Source organism: Pogona vitticeps, chromosome 1, assembly GCF_051106095.1.
Source record: "Pogona vitticeps strain Pit_001003342236 chromosome 1, PviZW2.1, whole genome shotgun sequence".
NCBI lineage: Eukaryota > Metazoa > Chordata > Lepidosauria > Squamata > Agamidae > Pogona > Pogona vitticeps.
Window position 1 is genome coordinate 316,803,663 of NC_135783.1, and position 21,952 is coordinate 316,825,614.

A 21,952-nucleotide genomic window follows, 5' to 3' on the forward strand; every position below is an offset into this window, starting at 1 on the left:
TTCCTCTTTGAATTTTGCCTGGATATTACCCTATCCACAACCCACTCTGGAAAGCAGAATTGCCAAATCTGAAATTGTATTACATTAGTCAAAAATGTATAAGATCCATGTGTTGTTCTCTATGAGAACAATTGCAAATCACTAGATGTTTGTATCTAACAACAGGTTCCTATCTCCCTTCCTTCCAGGATGTTTGTGTTAGTACAATTCTCACTGTTAAATAGTTTTGCTATTAAATTTGATAATATTAATATCCCTGTCTACAGTTCATCCACATCATGTGAATTGTGTCTGAAGCTCCAAGATTACACTTCATGAGTCTGAGAAAGTAGATTGTGGGCACATGAAATAAGAGGTGTGTTCATTACTGTTACAATGAATTTTGAATAGTCCTGATTCTCAGTTTTCTGGCTACAGCCAACTAACACTATAGAGCTGACTCAGAGATGTGCTAGTTGTAGTGGACCAGGAATGAGCAGCTGTCTCATCTGGAGTAGAAATACCTGTGGCCTGGAGAAAACTCTTTTGAAAACTGCTTATAGAAAGAACTGCTTCCTCAAAAAGATGGAAAATGGGATGATGTGAGAGAGGCGTCGAGTCACACAAGATCCGAATCCGCAGCCCAGGGATGTACTGTTAACTGCAACGTTAACACAAAGGTAGACCAGGACAAAAGCAACCATAAATAGTCTCTAGAACCCCTAGCCTAGAAGGCGTTTGGATTCAGCACAGCTTCGGTTGACCATTGACCAGCTTGGCTACACTCTCCTTCCAGACAACCCTTTGAAAACTGCAACAGCAACCATGTTTTTTTCGTTTTCTCTTTCAGGCACCAAGCGGTCTTCCAACAGTTGGAAGTTTTGTCTCTGCACCAACGATGGCACCTTACCCAACCGCTGCGCAGGTGTCTCCTTACATGGCCTACAGTACAGCTCCTTCTGGTTATGTAGCTAGCCATGGCTGGCAGCATGCTGGAGGCACTCCGCTTTCACCTCACAACTGTGACATCCCTGCATCGCTGGCTTTCAAAGGCATGCAGACAGCCAGAGAAGGTAGTCATTCAGTCACAGCCTCAGCACTCTGATATCAGAAATCTGGCAGAACAATTTTGATCCACCTCCATCTCTTGTTCTTTCACTTTCACCATAATTCCTTCTTACAGATTGACCTCACTGGGTCAATATTTCAGACATTTTCCCCCAATGACATTTGGCTTCAAGAAAATCTTTGGGATTCAGTTAAATGTAAATAAGATTTTAAAAACTGATCACTGTGTTGTTGATCTTTGCACTGTCTTGCATAAAGAAGATCTTACAACCCTCAGAGGGCTTGTTGTGTGACTGTTTCATTGGTAAAACCACACATATTTATTCTATATCAACAAGACCTTCTCAAATGTGCAATTGTTTCAGATTTTGTGAAACTTGGCCAAAGAAAACAAATGGATAACTCTACAGTTCTAAATGACAAAGCGACCAAACTGAAGTTCTCTTCTGTATCATTTAATGGTTTTGCTCTGTTTTCCCTTTAAAAAAATCTTTGGACCAGTGAGCAGTAGTTTTGGTTAACAGATTACTTCTTATAGTAACAAATTATAGAACCAAATGAATACACAGCTCTGTTATTTATCCTGTATTTTATTGTGATTGCAAAGACAAGTACTTTTGTTTTCAATATGTAAATATGGACCTGGGTCATTGTTTGTTTTTCCACTACTCAACTGGTTTCTGTTGTCCTTTTGTTGTTGAGTGGTGACAACGTAGTTATTTGCTGTTCTTTTGCTTCCTCATGACATTCTGCCTTTAATAATTCAAGTTGAGACGGTACATTATAAATGATTTGGGCATAGGGTGCAGGCATCTGCCTCTCATGAAAGACATTTGGCATTTTCAGCAGAGAACATAAAGTGACACATAGTTAACTCCCAGCAAGTTGAGTCCAGAGAGTTCCTTAAGTTAAAAAAAAATCTGTTCTGTTTATGGGAAGATCTTAGATCCAGAAGAAGCTCCTGCCAGAGGAAAACAGATTGCAAATCTTGCTAGTTCCTTCTCCTCCTGCAGCCCTCAGTCCCCACAGCAAGGTCCTTCAAACCCCAGAGGCAGTCCAAAGCTCAGTCATAGAACATGCCTTGCACTCAGCCCCTGGAATTTCTAGGTAAGGTAAAGGTTCCCCTTGACATTTAGTCCAGTCATGTCCGATTCTAGGGCGCGGTGCTCACCCCCCATTTCCAAGCCAGAGAGCCCGCGTTTGTCCGAAGACAGTTTCCGTGGTCACGTGGCCAGCGTGACTAGACACGGAACGCCGTGCAATCTCTAGGTAGGGCTGGAAAAATTCTACAGTGGACCCTTGACTTACAGACGGCTCGACTTACAGACTTTTCGAGTTACAGACTTCTCTGGCCGCAAAATTTAGATTCGACTTGCAGCCGGAGAATCGACTTACAGATCAGAAAAAAAACCAAAATGGAACAAAAATAGAATAAAAACTGCCAATTATGGGATTAATCGGTTTTCAATGCATTGTAGGTCAATGGAGATTCGACCTACAGACTTTTCGACTTGCAGCCACCATTCCAATACGGATTAATTCCGTAAGTAGAGGGTCCACTGTACTTGGACAGCCTTGGAGAGTCTAGCCCACTATAGTGATCTGACTCAGTGTAAGACAGCTTCTTATATGCCTAATAGAGAGGGACTTGGGGTTGGGGAGGACGAGGTTGCCAAAGAAGGGATGAACTGGCAAAAACCAGCTCTTCCCATTCCACTACAGGGAGCGTGCCAGGGGTGCAATTCCAGTCACTGGAAATTAGGATCCAGACCATTGATTTCAATGGCACTTCAGTATGACTTAACATTATTTTGATTAGGAAAATTTTTATCACACTAAAATAAAAGAAACATGGATGGAAAGGATCTGAACAAAATGGAAGCTTATGTTTAATGTGAATTTCGTGCAGAGTTTGTTTTTTGTTGGGTTTTTTTTAATCAGCAAAGGGCAGAACCCATCAGGAAGTTCTTCTGTTCAAACACAGCAAATCCACCCAATTACTGTGGCAGTTGTGTTTCCAACAGGCAGGTGAACAATGCCCCAAGTTAACCAAACCACTGTGAAAGAAAACTGTACTGTAACTTGTTGGCTTACCTGTGTTCAGAAATCCCAAACCCCAAATTATATTGTCGTTTAAAAAAAAAAGAACATACAACAAAATAAGAAAACCTGTCTTAAATTCCTGCTTTATTGAATGTAAAAAAAAAAGACAAAGAAGAAAAAGAGGAAGCTTTTGGTAAAGTTTACAATATTGTACATAAGCATGTTTCACTCCTAGGCTTAGTGGTGGTGGTAATACAGATATTATTTATAATGTTAATGGAATTCTTTTGTCCCCGTCCCCCCTCCCCCCCCGGCATTTCTGTATTTTTTATACAGCAGCATTTCATGGTCACTTGGATTCCAATTGCTCTCTTTTACCCTTTCACATTAACAGCATAATCTTTTCAAGATGACCTGTTCTACTTGGACAATAATAAAGTTGTGAATATGGTTTCAGAAAGCCTCCTCAAGCTTGCAGATATGTGCTGAAGATTAACCACAACAAGAAAAAAAATTGAAAATTGACGTATTTCCTAGCATTATAAGATATTAATATATTATGTATTTTTGTAAGTCTAGTGCAATAATGTAAAAATACACCATTCAATACAGATTTTGAAAGACTGTTTTAATAAAATTATCTCTGTTTCTTCCTAGCCATATTACCCATACTGCTGGAACAGCGAGATAAGATCCTGCCTTTTTTATGAGAATTTCATGCTTTTATTTTACAATGCCAACAAAGATAGATTTCTAAGGCTGTACAAAGAAAATAATATGTGATGTCATATCAATACTTCCTGGGAAGTTTTCCAAAACATTTTTCTGCTGCAATCATTTAGTCATATCATATATGGAATTGAGAATAGTTGCGAGATGCAATTAGTAAGAGCAGACAGAATTTCCGTGTTAACATTTTTAAAATTTTGACACTGCCCATCCCATGAATCAATTGAGTAGGAACTTAATACAAGACAGCAAATGAAGGAAGGAAGTGCAGCATAAATATGTGGTGCCAGGTAGTGCCTAGGAGTCATCATGAGTCATTAAGTAGTTGTTTTGTGCAGGACAGCTCAATACCTGAGATAAGTAACTTGGATTACAAGGCTATGTATGTTCACATGGGACTAAGTCTCATTGAATTCAGTGGGGCTGATATCCATATAAGCTTGTGTAAAATTGTGGTACTAAAAATGGAAAAGCAAGATAATACATTACAAATAGCTCATCATTAGAACTGAAGTAGCATCAGGATTGAAGAGACATGATTGGCAGTTCTACATGTCTGGGAAAAATCAGACTTAACAAAATGGAGCACGCGTGGGGCCTAAAGGTCAACCACAGAACAAAGCAAGCTAATTTACCAATGACTGGAAAAGAGGAAAATCCCTGTTGTGATAATGACACACAGCCAACACTTACAGAATTCCTTATTTCCATGACCAGTTATGTGTAATATGTAGTTGGGTCTTTAGATAGCAAATGGTTTTAATTTCAGAGAAAGTTTAGATAATACAAGACAGAAAGCCTTTTCAAATGTGGTTGTCATAGCATGCTCCTTTCCAAACGGCAATGGCAGGTTTAGAAGCTCCTGTGAGGCCCAATGGTGGCCTCACCGTATGGCTTTGTATCATGTTGCTGCTCCAAGAAACCTGCTGAGATCAAGCTGTTGCCAAAATGAGCTCTGTTGTAGAGTCACCAAAATAATTCTGGCACTGTCCTCACAGAATGAGCCACAAACAAACAACTCCGATGTTGCAAAGGCACCCATTATGTTCACGCAAAGAAAATGAGGCATATATAAATACTACCATTCTGAATTGAGGAGAAAGCCATTTCTGAAGCACTAATACTGAGCTTCAGATTGTCCTATTGACTATAGTATTGAAGCCTGTAAACAGTTTTCAGGTGGTCTTGCGCTGATACCAATGGAGGTTGAGTACAGTTGGATGTTACTTGGCAGAACAAAGATTTGTAATTGAGGGAGGCTTCAAAAGCTCTTGTGGAATGCTCCGTATCTAATGGCTGCATCGACATTCTCTTAGTACAGGAACAAAATGGAGCAAGTGAAGGCAGGCAGTGTGGCCTACTTGAACTAGCACCAGTTATCTGGCATTGCAGGCTCCAGTCCTTTATGCCATCAGCTAAGTACGTCTTCTTCTGATGCCAGAGAATGAATCTGGAACCTTCTACATAAAAAACTTGTGCTATGAACTTTGTTTCTTCCACTGTAGCTGGAAAAGAGCAGGAAAACTCATCTTCACAAGGATCAGATGCATGTAAAAGAAGAGTTTGCACGTATCTGAACCCGTAGGCTATAGTGATTGAAACAGCACAGTCTATACATGTCTGCTCAAAAGTAAGTCTCAATGAGAACAGTATATGCCACTTACTTTAGTGTAGTCACTCGCAACAGAGTAGGTCAATTTGAAGCTTATGGAGGAGCTGACTTACCAAATCTCCACTGATTCAGTGGGCCTACTTACCACACAGAATTTCAGCCAATGTATACAAATGGTCTCCTGCTAGCAGTATTGCTCAACTGCTGTAGTTTGTTTCATGCTGACGTCATATTTTTAGAAACTGATGTTTATTTAAAATAAGGTTTATGACATGGGCAACTGAAAATTTATACACATTTTACACATACGAATTGTCATTCTTGGTCTCTCCCCTTGAGATTTTTAAGTTAGAAGATCTACATTTAGACACACAGTCTAAAAAAAAAAAAGAACAAGCACTTGATTTTATTTAAATGCAAAGTACTTAATAGAGAGCACTTTACATTCTGTGTGGCATGCAAATAGAACTATGGTAAAGTAAAGGAGAGAACAGAAAAAAAGGGGAGGTCATTGTTAATAAAAATCCCCAGATACTGCATTCTTTAAAGCACTGAGAAGCAATGCTTCCCCTCTCAGTGCTGATTAAAACATTTGAAATGCTTTCACTCTTGGAATAAATATTGCCTTATCTTCACGTTCCCAAAGGGATAAGAGTCTACAAATAATATTTAAAGCAATGATGCATCTTGTAGAAATATAAATCAATGGGACATTTGTTTACATTGTCTGCATTCTTTGATAACCTGATAACCTTATGCTTGCCACTTGGTAACTAGGAGGATGTTAATGGATCAGATGTTGAAAAAAGTGCTGTCCTAGGCAAAGGAATTGTCAGTTAACGCACTGTCTCGAACAACTTTTAAGTGGCTTCTTCTGGCTGTTTGAAAATGGATTTGAACTTTATATCATCTTGCAGAATTAATCTTCGCCTGAGAATGTTTATTACAAGATGACTATGGCAGGCAAACTGCAAGGTGAAATTACAGCAGCTTAACTGTTATTTATAGCTTCATTAGACCAATGCAGGGAACGTGCACTCCTCCAGATGTTGTTGGATTCCACATTCCATTGGCCTCAGGTGCAAAGGCAATCAGGGATAATGGGACTGGTAATCCTATCCCAGCCCCCCCCCCAACTGAAATAAATCTGGTATCATTATTTTTTAAAAACAATAGTCCAACAAAGAAGGAGGGGAATATATAATACAATTTTTTTGGAAGGTAATGAGGCTAGAATCTGATTTTACAGAATGAAAGAAGTTGCATCTGTTCAAATAAATTATTCTGATCCAAACCAGCAACAAAACTGAAATATTGTATTCAAGCTTTTAAATGTATATTTTGCATACCATTGACTTGTTTGTGATGTTTTTCAGATGGACACTTTAAAAAAATCTTTAACTGTGGCCCATTTCTTTTCCTTGAAAGCAAGTTCCATTAATTCCAAAGGAATTTAGTTCCAAACAAATGGCTTAGGTTCTCATTCTTGTCCCAGTTGAAAAGCACACTGACTTCAATGCAAGAAATTGGTAAACAGAAAATTCATAGAGAGTTCAGTGACATGATGACTGATGGGCCCATTGGGGACCTATAATGAGCCATATCAGGCCTGAAGGTTGGATATACTCCTTGTGATAGGAACATCATTGCTTGCAATGAACACATTCTTTTTCAAGCACTCTGAAAAACCAATCAGCAGTCTGATTTAGTGAGACAGATCAGCACAAGTGGCAGATGAAGGCAAACTTGTGGATGTACTGTTGAGCTTTTTGGAAGTGGCTGGAAGCATCACTTGATGCATGGGGGGGGGTCGGGTCTTGGGAAATGTGTGCGTCCTTCTATTTATGTGTAATGAGATACATCCAACCAGATATGGCACAATGAGGGCCAGAGCTGATAGTGGGATTTCTGTGTACCCAGTGGGCATAGATGCTTCTTGCATGGCATCTGCCTCCAGATTTGCACCAAGGAAGTTTCAAGATGCCAGTCAGGGCAGAAGCAGGGAAACAGGGACAATTTGACTGAACCATTATTACTACTTGCCCTTAGCACATGCCCACATACAGCTCATTGCCATATTGCCTGTGATGCCTCGGGAATTCTGGGGATTGTAAGGAAGAAAGTAACTTCTCTAAGCTCTGGTCCTGCTTAATACTTTTGCACATCAACATGTAAATGTGCATAAATTAGTCTAACCAAAGGAAGAAAGGATTCCTCACCAGCCCTAACCAAGAGCTTGTATGTCGTTGGTTGCTAAATGGAGGGATTTCCTTTTGCCTTGACCTGATGTTTGAACAGCTGTTTTTTCCAGCTAGAGACTGTGGATATGGATGTGTAGCTTGAAAACCTATTGAAACCAAAGTGACTTATCACTGAAGAGCACCATTGAGATAAAACGTCCTTGATTCTTCCAGTGTGCTAAAAGAAAATCATCTGCATGATTGCAACTTAGAGATCACAACCAGTGCAGAGGATGGGTTCATCCAAAAAGCCAGCCATTAAATTAAAAAAAGAAAAGGGAGAGATGCATTGATATTAAATGTTTCTACTTTACTAAAAGATGACGTCAAAAATATTAATTAAGAATACATTGGATACATTGTATAAGCAAAAGTGAAGTATGTATATAAAGTATGTAAAAAGCCTTTTATTTTTATATTTTGAATGCTCTAAGTTAATAAAGAATAGAATTTTGGTGAAAGATCTTATTTTCTTTAAAAAAAACTGAACTTCTGCACTTGGAGGAATGCAATACATAGCTGATGACAAAATGAACCTCTCAAAAGACTTACTTGTCTTAGGTATGAGAGAAAATGAGCCCATTACCTTTTTGTTGACTTTAGTGACTGAAGCAGGTCTTGAACTAGTCAATGTGGTCAAATCCAGACAATAAGAGATATTTCGGTTTTCATGTCTGCACAAGTATCTTTAAATATGCTGACAAGACACTTCTGTTTTTATTATACAGCATGTGCCTCTGTAATCCAGATTTTTTCCTTTTTTAAAAAAGAATGTAAATACTGACATTCACATAGCCGTTTTTGCTTACATTCTCAGAGGATACAGTGTTAGATCTAGTCAGACCACTTTTAGAAGACACCCATGTGCCTTCTGTTTCCTATTGTTTTTAGTGTTTTTAATCTCAATTTCGAGTTTTATACAATATTGATTGTAAACCACCCAGGATAGGTGTTGTTGTTTAGTTGTATCTGACTCTTTGTGAGCCCATGCCAGGACCTCCTGTCTTCCACTGTCTCCCAGAGTTTGATCAAATTCATGTTGACACCTTGGCACAACTTTGGAGTGGTATATAAACTGAAATTAAAAGATGCCTGCTTCTTTGAAGGAAAGCAATGACAAACCTCAACAGCATCTTAAAAAGCAGAGACATCACCTTGCTGACAAAAGTCTGCATAGTCAAAGCTATGGTTTTTCCAGTAGTGATGTATCGAAGTGAGAGCTGGACCATAAAGAAGGCTGACTGCCGAGGAATTGATGCTTTTGAATTGTGGTGCTGGAAGAGACTCTTGAGAGTCCCCTGGACTGCAAGGAGAACAAACCTATCAATTCTGAAGGAAATCAACCCTGAGTGCTCACTGGAAGGTCAGATCCTGAAGCTGAGGCTCCAGTACTTTGGCCATCTCACGAGAAGAGATGACTCCCTGGAAAAGACCCTGATATTGGGAAAGTGTGAGGGCAACAGGAGAAGGGGATGAGAGAGGACAAGATGGATGGACAGTGTCATTGAAGCTACCAACATGAATTTGGCCAGACTCCAGGAGGCAGTGGAAGACAGGAGGGCCTGGCGTGTTCTGGTCCATGGGGTCACCAAGAGTCAGACATGACTTAACAACTAAACAAAAACATAAACTGACTGAATGAATGAACGAGCAAGTGGATGAGTGAGCAAGCAAGACATGGGACTTACCATACAGGTAGTCATGTTAGTCTGCAGTATGATAAGAACTTAAGAACATAAGATCCCTGCTAGATCAGGCCCATCTAGTCCACCTTCTTGTATTTCACAAGATGCCTCTGGGAACACACGAGACAACAAGACACCTGTCTCCTGATACCCTTCCCCTGCATCTGGATTCTGAGGTAACTTCCTTTGAAGCCTGGAGATTATACATCCCTGTCATGGCTTGTAACCTGTGATGGACTTTTCCTCCAGGAATCTGTCCAATCCCCTTTTAAAGGCATCTAGGCCAGATGCCATCACCACATCCGGTGGCAAGGAGCTCCATAGACTAACAACACACTAGGTAAAGAAATATTTTGTTTGTTCTCACACTCCCAACACTCAATTGGAGTGGATGTCCCCTGGTTCTGGTATTGCGTGAGAGGGAAAAGAGCTTCCCTCTATCCACTTCATCCACCCTCTGCACAATTTTCTCAATCATGTCCCCCCTCAGGCGCCTTTTCTCTAAAGAGCTCCAAATGCTGTAGCCTTTCCTCATAAGGGAGGTGCCCAGTCATCATTTTAGTCGTTCTCTTCTGCACCTTTTCCAGTTCCACTATGTGTTTTTTTTGAGGTGCAGAGACCAGAACTGTATGCAATACTCCAGGTACGGCCTTACCAGTGTTTTATACAATGGTGTTATAATGTGAGGAGTTTTATTTTCAATCCCCTTTTTAATGATACCTAGCATGGAATTGGCCTTCTTCACTGCCGCTGCACACTGGGTTGACACTTTAATTGAACTGCCCACCAGTACACCAAGATATCTTTCCGTCACGGACAGCTCAGAACCCATTAACTGATAACTAATGTCTTTATTTTTTGCCCCAATATGCATTACTTTACATTTTCTTATAGCATAAAAAAGATAGTCTCATGGCACCTTAAAGATTAACCAATTTTACTTGGTGTGATCATTGGTGAATGATAAAACATACGCCACATAAAATATATTAGTTTTTAAAGTGTCACAAGATTCCTTGTTTTGCTGCAGCAGGATGTTGATTAATCATAACCAATCTATCCTTTTGATTTTAATGGGTCTGCTCTATCTATATCTCAACCTGGATCCAATCCATCATTTATTGATGTAATTTTTTTATTTAAGCTGTCCTCGGTCCTTTTTAAGGAGAAACTACACGTTTAAACATTTGCACAGCCCCTAGAAATCTATATCTTGCAGATTTCTGGAATCAATCCTTCATGGGACACAAATAATTTAAGTTTTCACTTTCAACATTTTATATCTTTAGGTGTCAATATTTTAAATTCACAATTCATCCACAATTTGTTTCCAAAGCAGCTTTTGCTTTTAAAAAAAATGGTATTGACTACATGGCTGAGGATTTTGGGAGCTGCCTCAAAAATTAATTTTGACACACTTTGCCCTATGCATGTACACTACCCCTGAGCTACAATCCCATTCTTAATAGAGCATGAACAGAATTTTTCTAGGGCAGTGGTTCCCAGCCTTTTTTGAGTTGTGACCTCCAGTCGGACATGACTGGACAATTTGATCTCCACCACATTTGCATAAAAAAGAATTTTTAATGGCGTAAAGTCATCCCTTCTCAGAAAGTACAGGCTTCTTTCTCTCCCAGAGGGCCTGCTTCTCACACATATATGCTAACTTTAATATCTCACACCAAAAGGTCAAGGAAGAAATTATTTAACACATATTAGACGACCTGCAACCCCCCAGAATACACTTTGTGACACTCTTGGGGGTCATGACCTCCTGGATGGGAAACTCTGAACTAGAGTACGGGAAAGCTAAGCATTGAAGTAAGGGGTGTATCTTTAGCATAATATTTCATTGAACTGTCTGGAGACAGCCCACCAGCCTACCCCCCCACCTAGAACAAATGTAACCTAAAGTCCTGCTCCAAGCTCCTTTCATTAAGATTCAAAAGTAATAGCTATGTATATGACGTGGGGTTTGACCATTATCTTCCTTAGCTCCTAAAACAGTCACCTATTAATCTTTTCTCACAGGAGCTGCACTTGAACCTTTCGTATAACTGGGAGGTTGTTACTCTTCCTAAGGTTCATCCAAACTGTATATTTGGCTATCAATTATTTCTCAGCTTTTTAAATTAATATTTTATATTTTTAAAGTTACTTCATGTTCCTAAAGCATCTAACAGCCTGACATTACATACACATATAAAAGGAAGAACAAAAGGATTGTAAATAAGTTTATTTCAGAAAAAAAGGACTAGTTCACTGAGAAGAGGTACAAATTGGTAGCACTGCACATAAAGATAGTAGATGTCCAAATACACTGCCTCAAACAGACCCGAAGGCATGAAGAAAAGACATGGAACTATCAAGAAAGTTGTATAACCAGGATGAAAATTAGAGAAATTAGTCCACCGAGAAACAATCCTATTCACACTTAACTGGGGTAATATCTCAAAGGGGTTCATACTGTACATTACTGTATACCAGTAGGCAGTATAAGAATTTACCATTAGGCTCCCAGTGAAAGCACTGAAACTCTATTGAACAAGGCAGATATGAAAGCCAATAGACTGAATGGGGACCACAATTACAGCACAGTATGTATTAACACTATCATCCTTGTACCATTTTTATGCTGAAAATGGCCTCCTCACAACTGGTGTTTGTAAAATAAAACCCACAGCTTCAGTAGCACTTTCATGGGTGAATGATTATTAGGAAAACAATGGAAGAGAGGAAGAGTTAGCCCACCTTTCCTATAGTATTATTCCCATGGCTGCTTTTCCACACAAAGAAATCACATCTTTAAAATAATAATTTGACTCTTAGTATATTGTGAATTCAGTTGCTGTTTAAACCAGTGGTTCTTAACCTTTTTGAAAGAAATGCCCCCTTGAGCCATTGAGGAAGTTATCATCGCCCCCCTCCCTGAGGTGATATCTTTCTTACCTACCTACCTACCTACCTACCTACCTACCTACCTACCTACCTACCTACCTACCTACCTACCTACCTACCTACCTACCTACCTACCTACCTACCTACCTACCTACCTACCTACCTACCTAGTCTCCCTCCCCACCTGGGTGTGAGGCAGCGCTTCACGGGGCGAGGATGAGGACCCAAGAGACCCTTTCCTTTCACCTGATCCACACTCAGTGCTCCCCTAAAGGAGAAAGGTGAGACGTGGCAGGTAGAAAGAGCTGGATCATCTGGCAGCAGCAGCAGCACCGGATCTACTGCCAGCACTGCAGCTGCAGTCGCCTTCACAGGTATGGCTCGCTCCAGTGCCCCCTTCTGTTCTTTCGCCCCCACATCACCCCTTTTCGTTCTACCGCCCCCCTGAAAAATGAAATCGCTCCCTGGGGGGCATTATTGCCCACGTTAAGAACCACTGATTTAAACAATTGAAATGTGTCAGTCTTATACTGGTCATCATAACGTTAATGGCCTTAATTTTTGAGGAGAACATTCTTGAGGAAAAAAGAGTTTGATACAATCCTTAAAACTCTGTAAGTTGGCTCCAAAAGAAATCATACAACTCACTCAAGTTCTGGTTATTTAAAGGGGTCAATGAAGAATGACAAAGTTTAGGTCCTCTTGTTTACATTGGCAGGGCTACTCCTGTCTCTTCAAACCCACTACAAGTTGCCTTCAAACTAAGCAATTTGCTTCCCAGTCTATCAATGGTTGATTGCAGTTGTGGAAGGAGCAGCTAAAGGGGTTTCTTTATAGAATCAAAATTGTTGCCGTTCGCTGGATCACTGTAGGCTGTGGGGGATGGTTGTATGGCTGAATGCTCATCCAGAAGGGAAGCAAAAGGAATACAAAAACAAACAAACAAAAGTGTCTATAGAAAACTGGATATCAGAGGGAAGATATCAGAGGGAAGATAGTGTACCTGATGCTTTTTTCTCTTAATTTGCTTTAACCAGCTATGTCTGGAAGTAGGGTTTCTTTTTTCTTTTTCTTCCTTTCTTTTTCTTTTTCTTTTTGCTGGAAGTTCACTTTTTAAGGTGTGCATTTTTATTTTTATTTTTTTAAAAAAATAAAATTAAAACTAAAAAAATAGAATTAAAACACAGAATTCAATAGTGAATACACACAATACACATTGAATTTTTTGCACCTGTGCCATCTTCACCCTTGGGACTAATGTAATGTAATGTCAATTTATATCCCTTTTCACCCCATACTTCTCCAAAAATACATTAATTGTTTTCCTGGCATATAGCCTTTTCCCTTCAAAAAGACATACTTCAAGTATACATTCCATACATCTTTGAAATCATTAGACTTACAATCCCTCTTCTTATTTTCATTTATAATGTTAACTTATCATTCATTGCTAAGCTCCACATTTCTTTATACCAATCTTCAAGATTAATTTGTCACTTTTTACAATTCTTTGCAAATATTAATCATGCTACTGTAACCATTATAACAACTAAATCTTTCTGATCTTTTTTTTCAGATGATCATTCTTAATTATATTCAGGAGGGCAGTAACTAGTGATATGTGAATATCGTATCCAATAATTTTTATATTTTCCCTAAAAACCAGCGCTCATTCTTTGTTTCTTATTTCACACGTCCATCACATATGCATATACGTTTCTTTTTGCATCTCCAGCATCAAGATAGTATGTTTTTATTTATTATGTTCAGTCTTACTGGAGTAAAATACCATCTCAATGCTACCTTATAACAACTTTTTTTTACCCTTATAGACATATTCTTCATTATTCTTTGTGACCATATCTTTTTCCAATCCTCTCATTTAATCTGTAAGTAGGATTTTATTTGGGAAACTGTTGTAAACCACCCAGAGTGGACCTGGCTGCCAGATGGATGGTATATAAATCAAATAAATCAAATCAAATCAAATCAAATCAAATCAAATCAAATCAAATCAATCAATCAATCAATCAATCAATCAATCAATCAATAATCCTCATCATCATCATCATCATCATCATCATCATCATCATCATCATCATAATATGAAAATGGTAGAATGGTAAAGGTCAAAAGGTCAAAATCTCTCTCTTCTGTCACAGTGCTGCTGCTCTACTTTAATTCAGAGCTACCCAACTTTGCCACCATGTGTTCACATTTGTTTCTAAATATCAATGCCGTCTGATTAGGACTCTCTATATGCTTAGCCTGATCCAGATTTAGAAATGTGTAAATGTGATTTACATCTGTGGATTTTGTCTCTCAAATGGCAGAAGAGGGGGAGTCATTCACTTCACCGAAACTGCAGGGACATACTTCAGGTGCTCTATATGAGCACAGGGGTGCACAGAACAAGGAACAAGGCACTCTTATCCACACAGAAACCAGCTCTTGCACATGCTGAGGAAGTAACTGTTGGACAGTTTCCCCACCTCCACCCCCACTGGTTCAATCTCACCTTTTTCATCATATGTGAACATTATAGAAACTGGTCGTAGTGTTACACTTCACTTCAGAACTCCAGTTTCAGGGTGCATTTTCATTTTCACCCACCCTGCTGGAAAAAAATAGGGCCTTTGCTATTTTTTCTGTGAGTTTGCGAAACCTTTCATGTGCAGAGGAGGGCTCCAGAAGTATGCAGAAAAGGCTCTGGCCATATTGAAAATGAAACACTCTTTAATGTGAGGGAGTGTTCCTGGTAGCCCTGAGCCCTGAGTATGTGGATAAGCTTATGGGACTTATTAATTAGATCATGGGTGGGCAATGTATGGCGCATTTCTGCAGCCTCTGTCACCCCATTTGACTGTGCACGCACCTTCTGCCGTCAGAAGAACCATGCTACTGAAATAAGTGCTACTTTTAAATCCTGTAAATTTTTTAATACGATATATGCTCAAGCATTTAATACTTTTCATTATCTTAATATTTAGTTATTCTTTTAGCAATACCTTCTCCTCCCCTCTAGTATTAAATAAAATCATTTCTTATTTATTCAAATTTATTTCTAAACCAGTTACATACCGGTACTTCTCCAAATAATGCCAAGTGAGCTTTTATTTGTTCCATATGTGGATTCTATTGTTAACAATGTCATCAGCAAACAAATTAATTTACATATAAAATACAGAAATAATTTTTAAAAATTCTCTTTCTTTCTGGAGATGGAAAATACAAAAGTGAAGAAGTTCTGTATGTTTGATATATTATTACTAATACCGTAGTTTTTGTTGATGAAAGCATTATGTGTTTTACTGGGCTGAAAGCTTTCGTTTATTTAATGAGATCAAATGTAGATTGACTAGTTTCTTGTGGAGGATATAAAACAATGTTATTAAGGCACACTTGTGAAACTTTTTAATGAGATTGTTTTGTTTCTGGAGCAAAAGGTAGCATCAATATAAGAAAATACAGAGTTTTTGCAGGGATAATCAGAGGGACCCAATTTTTTCACCCACTTCTACACTGCAAACATCCCATATTCTTTTCCTCTGGCTGGACTTGGGAACAGGTATTTTTCTTATGCCTCTATCCTGTTCCATATTCATGCACACAGAGCTCCAACTGCAGGTGCTGCTATGATGAGCCAACCGAGATGCATCATGAGGCCACATGCATGTGCATCACTTTGTCAGCTCTTTGGGCAGCTCCCCACAACTGGAGCTCCAAATATGTAAATGCTGAACAGGATACTGGCCTTAGATTTTGGTTTCCCATTTGATCAGAAGACATGTCCACCAATGGAAAGGCCAGAGGACGTTCCTGATAATGGACTTTTGCTGGGTCTCCCCTAGAGACCCCAGCATCTTCTGAAAATCTGTTCTGGCAGTTGTAGGACTTTCTGGAAGTGTGTAGGAGGTGGCTCTGGGGCCTTCCAGAGAGCAGCGAATCAATAAATGTCTCCCTTCCTATTGTCAGTACGATCCCTTTATGACCATGGGAAAAAGGAGACCTTTGGTTCCGTGTCCAACCCAAGAGTGGTTCTATCCTTACTCCAATGTGTTATGGAAATGTAAATACTGAACAGGATTTATTTTCAAAGAATTAAGAGTAGTTTTGGTTTATGAAATGGGCAGTTACTTTACACTTTGGTTGTTGTGGGTTTTCCAGGCTGTTTGGCCGTGTTCTTAAGGTTTTTGTTCCTAATGTTTTGCCAGATCACTGGTCCTTGTGGCTGGGTAGAGTTCGTTGACCTTTTGCAGGCTGTATTTTTCAGTGCTGGGAGCCAGGCTTTGTTGAGTTTTAGACTTGCTTCTTTTTTTGTTGAAGCTCTGCTGGTGTTTGTGGATTTCAATGGCTTCCCTGTGCAGTCTAACATAATGATTGCTGGTGTTGTCCAGTACTTCTGTGTTTTGAAATAGAATTTCATGACCAGTGATCATTGCACAAAAAAGGCCAGCTAACGACACCCATCAGTCACAGTTACAGATCATCTCTCCCCCTTATCACAACAATACACCCACAAGCAAACACGCTGATCACCATAATCACACAATCTCCTGAAAAGGACAAAAGCTGCCACATCTATAAATGCTCATCTATCCAACAAACTGCAACAGAGCACAGAGTTCTGACTCCTGTCCTCTGAAGATGCTGGCCACAGAGACTGGCGAAATGCTAGGAAAAAAAACCTTAAGAACACGGCCAAGCAGCCCGGAAAACCCAAAACAACCATCAGATCCCAGTTGTAAAAGACTTCGATAATACATTTTACACTTTCTTTAGTACTTCAAAATGGTCCCCAACAGTAAAAGTATATGTTTCCCCAAAAATAAGACAGGGTTTTATATTAATTTTTGCTCCAAAAACGCATTAGGGCTTATGTTCAGGGGATGTTTTTTTTTTCATGTACAACAATCTACATTTATTCAAATACAGTCATGTCGTCTTCTTCTGGTTGCTGCACAATTGCGGAGGGCGGGGTTTCACTTAACTGAGGGTTATTTTGGGGGAAGGGCTTATATTACAAGCATCCTAAAAAATCATACTGGGGCTTATTTTCGGGTTAGATCTTATTTTTGGGGAAACCGGGTAGTTTCATCTAATATCAACTACTTAATCAATCAATCAATCAATCAAAGAGAGATGATTGCTCAATGAAGCATTTATAATTTCCTTGATGGTTGGAACTTTCATGTTTTTAAAAACATTTTATTTTTGAAGCATTTATTTGCTGGAATGGTTCAGGTATTGGTGCTGACCAGTACCTGAGCAGGATTAATTCTTGAAAAAAAAAATGCAGTGTCTTCAGTCTTCATTAACTTCCATGGTTGAGGAATAAGAAATAAGTATGCAGTAGGAGACTCTTATACCTATATATGGGCCTTGTATTTGCTTCATTCTTATAGTAAAACACAGCTTAATAATAAGCATTGCTTTGAATTGGATGCATGAGGACTGTGGCCCTCCAGATAATTCTGGCCTACATCTATGATCCTTCATTAATGTCTCTGCTGGCAAGGACAAATGGAGTCCAATAACATCTGGAAAACCACGGTTGCTTGTCCCTGCTTTTAAAAGACTGTTGTCTTAGAAGTTGGATATTTGATCACCAGTTTTCCTGAAGCCATCCATAGGCATATTCATAAACCAGAAGCATCACTGCACCACCTAAAAAAGAAAATATTGTTTCATGAAATAAGAAAATAAGGTTCCATTAAGGATTTATGCAACCTTATACATTGGCCAGGTCAGACGCTTCTACACAAACTGATGCAAAAATGATTACTGACATTATTTGATCTTGGCAAACTCAAACTGGGGCTTATATAAGCAGGAAGTCAAGTGGAAAATTACAACTGATGTAAACTTAAATACAAACTTAAGTGCACTCATGACATTAGGACCTGGCATTTAAAACATGCAATATTTAAGGAGCACTTATTACTCTGACCTCTGCTGTGAATCCTTTTCTTTTGGTGAAGGAACAGATGTTTACTTCCTTCACAACTCCACATTTAACAAGAGGGACCCACAAAAACATACATCTGACCTTACAAGTGAAGCCATCAATTGAAATGCACGAGAGCTACCTTTCTTTTCAACAGACAGGGAACATTCATAGCCTAGAGAAAGGAATGAACTGGAACTCAGGGCCACTTCATTTCTTCATGACTTACAGCTACACATGTGAACTGACTTTAGGAAAAATAACTGAGTGACTTCCTGAAGAGGAAGGACTCCTATTCATGAAGAAGAAGAAGAAGAAGGAGGAGGAGGAGGAGGAGGAGGAGGAGGAGGAGGAGGAGGAGGAAGAAGAAGAAGAAGAGGAAGAAGATGATGAAGAAGAAGAAGAAGAGGAAGAAGAAGATGATGATGAAGAAGAAGAAGAGGAAGAAGAAGATGATGATGAAGAAGAAGAGAAGGAGGAGGAGGAAGAGGGGGAGGAAGAAGAAGAAGAAGAAGAAGAAGAAGAAGAAGAAGAAGAAGAAGAAGAAGAAGAAGAAGCATTGAGCTCATAGAATGGCCTCTTTCAGGGTTGGTCCTACTATTAAGGCAAAGTAAGACAACTGTCTCATGGGGTAGATGCTGGGGCTGCAGCACCACCAGTCCCCTGACTAGTCTTCCTGAACCTCCTGGCCATTCTCAACTCTCTTGAAGTTTGGAAGGAAGGCTGCACCGACCTGGCCTGTTGCCCTCGTGATGGCGGACATTGCACCAGATCCGGTACTAAATTCAGTACTACTTGTAGTCATCCCATTCCTAGCCCAAATGGGAAGAAGCAGACTGAGTCTGTCCTCTCTCATTGCCATTCCTTTTCTATGTTCCTGCCCCTGTGTTCCCACTACAACATAAGAATGGATTGGAAGACGGGGGGAGTCCCAAGATGAAAAGGAAAACACAGCATGGTAACAAATAATTTTTATTAGCCATTCTCAACCTCTTTTTGGCCATGGCTATAAGCACAATATGAAAGAAATACAGGCTGAATTTGGATTGTGTAATATGTGTAATGAACCTTATAAGGTGGTGTTTGTGAAGAATATGGCCCCTAGTTAAGAATGACTGAAATAACAGTTTGATCTCCCCATCACAAAATCTTTATGTATTTACTTTTGGTCTTAATTATTATTGAACAGAAACATTGTTTTAAAAAGTATGATCAAGGCAAAATTAGAAATGTTTGGGGAAAAAAATACATTACCTGGGCCTAGCCTCATGATCTTGGGAACCAATCCTTTGTATAAAGCTAGAAATCTGTAGCAAAAGAATGAAGCATGTTTTTATTTTACGAGGATAAACAATGAGTTCTATTTCTTCTATTGCTGGGACAATGCATGCAAAAAGTTACATGAAATAACAAATACATGGAGTCTGGATTTTAACATCTTAGCCCAGGATAAACAGCTGATTAATGTTCAGCTACAATGGCTATGCTGTGATCCTTTCCACTCAAAAACATGACTTTAATTAATGAGACATTTGCAAGATGACTTTTTAAAACAGCAGATGCACTACACATGCAATCATATGGCCAGACATGAATAATATGAGCGTGATTAAGTTCTCATTTCAGCATCTACCAGAGGTTGGAAAAGTTAATTTTTAAACAAGAACTCCTACAATTACTCAGCCACTATGGATACTTATTATTTTTTGAACTACAAGGCTTCAAAATCTTTTGGATGGAAGATATGCATTTGGAATACAGATGTTACTTTTGAGGTATTCTGGGAGTTGTACTCTTGAAAACAACGTTTCGAACATATGCATAAAATTCAAGCTGTTGCTATCATGCTGACCCCAAAAATGAGAAATAATAATATAATCTTAGAACTGCAGAGTTGAAAGGGACCCTATGGCTCATAGGATCTAGCCCCTATCAAGGAGGCACAAGGGGGAATTAAACTCCAACCTCTACATCTGCAGACAGATTCCTAAACTGCTGAGCTAAAATACATGCCAAGTAGAGATGGGCACGAACTTTGGTTTGGAGGTTTGTGCTGATTCATATGGGCGGCACCATAGGTGTCACATGTTCCCTTGCCACATGTCACATGCCAAGTAAAAGTTGCAAATCTGTAAGGATAGCACATGATATTTTTACTGTATAGCTGATGCTGTATACCTGACAGCCTTGACCTATAACAATCAGTTGAATAGGACAGAGGACCAATCTAGTACAAAAGTATCAACCAAACATATATTTGGATTCTAATCTTCCTATTCAGGCTAGGGTGGAATGGCCAACAAAAATGTTCAGATCTACAAAAAGAAAAGAAAGGAAGAGGAAAAAAGGCTAAGAAGATGAACTCCATGGTCTGCATAGATTATAAATCAATCCTGACATGTGGACAATCACAGAGGCTCTTTACAGATTCTAGAGACAGCCATTCTCTTGAGATAACCTACAAACAGGAAACAACCAGTTTCGAACTCAGGATGAGAGCAAAGTAGGATATGCTAATGGGCACTATTAGAATCAGTACAAATTGTTTTGTCTTTTTTGGTCTGTGTTTCAGCCAATTTACACGATTCTAGCTAGATGGGAGTTTGTAACTCCAGTGTGAAAAGAAAAATTAATGTGTTATATTAGGGGTTTGGAGCTTCTTGACTGGTCAATCAGCTGCTCAGAGAATTGGGACTTTCCCTAACCTCTCAGTCCACAGAAATTAGTAAGGATAATCAGCTGGTCTGTGAAACTGGGGAGATCATGACAGCTTTGATGAGGGCTTACTTATTTTCATCATTCTCAAATGAAGCAATTAAACAGAGGTGTTTTGCATTTCTTATTGAAGAAAATCTGAAAAAGATCTACATAACCAAAGTGATGTTTTGCTGTAGATGCATTTTAAAACAGACATGCACACATGCACACACACATTTATGCACAAGGTAATAATAACCACATAAATGAAAATCCAGACAGCTCAGATAAAGGAAGACGTTTTTATATAATTGTTATACGTGCATTTCTGAAATGCAGAAACGTTTAAACCTTCCTAGTACATAAGCATTTGCAGGGTAGCTTTTATGGGCGTCATCAAATCTGAAATATAACAATGTGGTTTTATGGACTTATATGAACAAACCAGAGGCCTGGATATTTATGATTGAAATAAGAATGCTTTACCCTTCTTCTTTATAGACGGTTGCCATAGTTTTAAAGCAGGTCCTGTACTTGATCTCCCCAGGAACCGGCTGGGGTCCCTGAATCCTACTTTTTGCAACATCAAAAGGGATGTTAATAATCGAGGCTATTGTTCCCGAGACAAGCCCAATTCCAAATTTCCTCAGAAACTCCATGTTTGGATCCTAGATAAATAAATAAGCAAAACAAGAAAGAAAGAAAGAAAGAAAGAAAGAAAGAAAGAAAGAAAGAAAGAAAGAAAGAAAGAAAGAAAGAAAGAAAGAAAGAAAGAAAGAAAGAAAGAAAGAAAGAAAGAAAGAAAGAAAGAACAGAAGCACCTCAATTGGTTAAAGACTATAAAGTAACATGCATTTAATCAAAACGCTTGCACGACACGACACACTCCTGTTATTCTAGCGGAACACATTAGGATTTCCTACACTGGGTCTCGTTTTCTTGACAATCCGATTGGCTATGTTTTTACACATGGTCTAAATTGCTGAAGTACACATTTCCTCACACAGGATTTATAAACACAGTTCATAAAGCAAGACTGGTGCGGCATATGGGG

General features: G+C 39.1%; 2 protein-coding genes and 1 long non-coding RNA gene across 5 annotated transcripts in view; 1 reads left to right on the top strand and 2 right to left on the bottom strand.

The window, feature by feature from the left end:
• PAX9 (paired box 9) overlaps positions 1-9,705 on the top strand; it is a 50,466-nt gene extending 40,761 nt beyond the window's left edge. The window contains exon 4 of the mRNA XM_072986383.2: positions 830-9,705. Coding sequence (XP_072842484.1) covers positions 830-1,084 — 255 coding nt within the window. The 3' untranslated portion in view covers positions 1,085-9,705. The remainder of the gene's footprint in view (positions 1-829) is intronic.
• A 1,793-nt stretch (positions 9,706-11,498) lies between these two features.
• LOC144588925 (uncharacterized) lies at positions 11,499-14,286 on the bottom strand. Of its 2 annotated transcripts, none has more exons than XR_013544689.1 (2): positions 12,386-14,286; positions 11,499-12,305 (listed from the first exon to the last, which is right to left on the bottom strand). It is a non-coding gene; the product is annotated as an uncharacterized LOC144588925 (long non-coding RNA). The 2 variants fall into 2 exon arrangements; XR_013544688.1 differs by having other exon boundaries at positions 12,370-14,286.
• An 882-nt stretch (positions 14,287-15,168) lies between these two features.
• SLC25A21 (solute carrier family 25 member 21) overlaps positions 15,169-21,952 on the bottom strand; it is a 359,073-nt gene continuing 352,289 nt past the window's right edge. For both annotated transcript variants that reach the window (XM_020801990.3, XM_078392470.1), the window contains 3 exons: positions 21,385-21,566; positions 19,456-19,508; positions 15,169-17,921 (listed from right to left, as the gene is read on the bottom strand). In XM_020801990.3, coding sequence (XP_020657649.1) covers positions 17,860-17,921; positions 19,456-19,508; positions 21,385-21,566 — 297 coding nt within the window. In that variant the 3' untranslated portion in view covers positions 15,169-17,859. The remainder of the gene's footprint in view (positions 17,922-19,455; positions 19,509-21,384; positions 21,567-21,952) is intronic.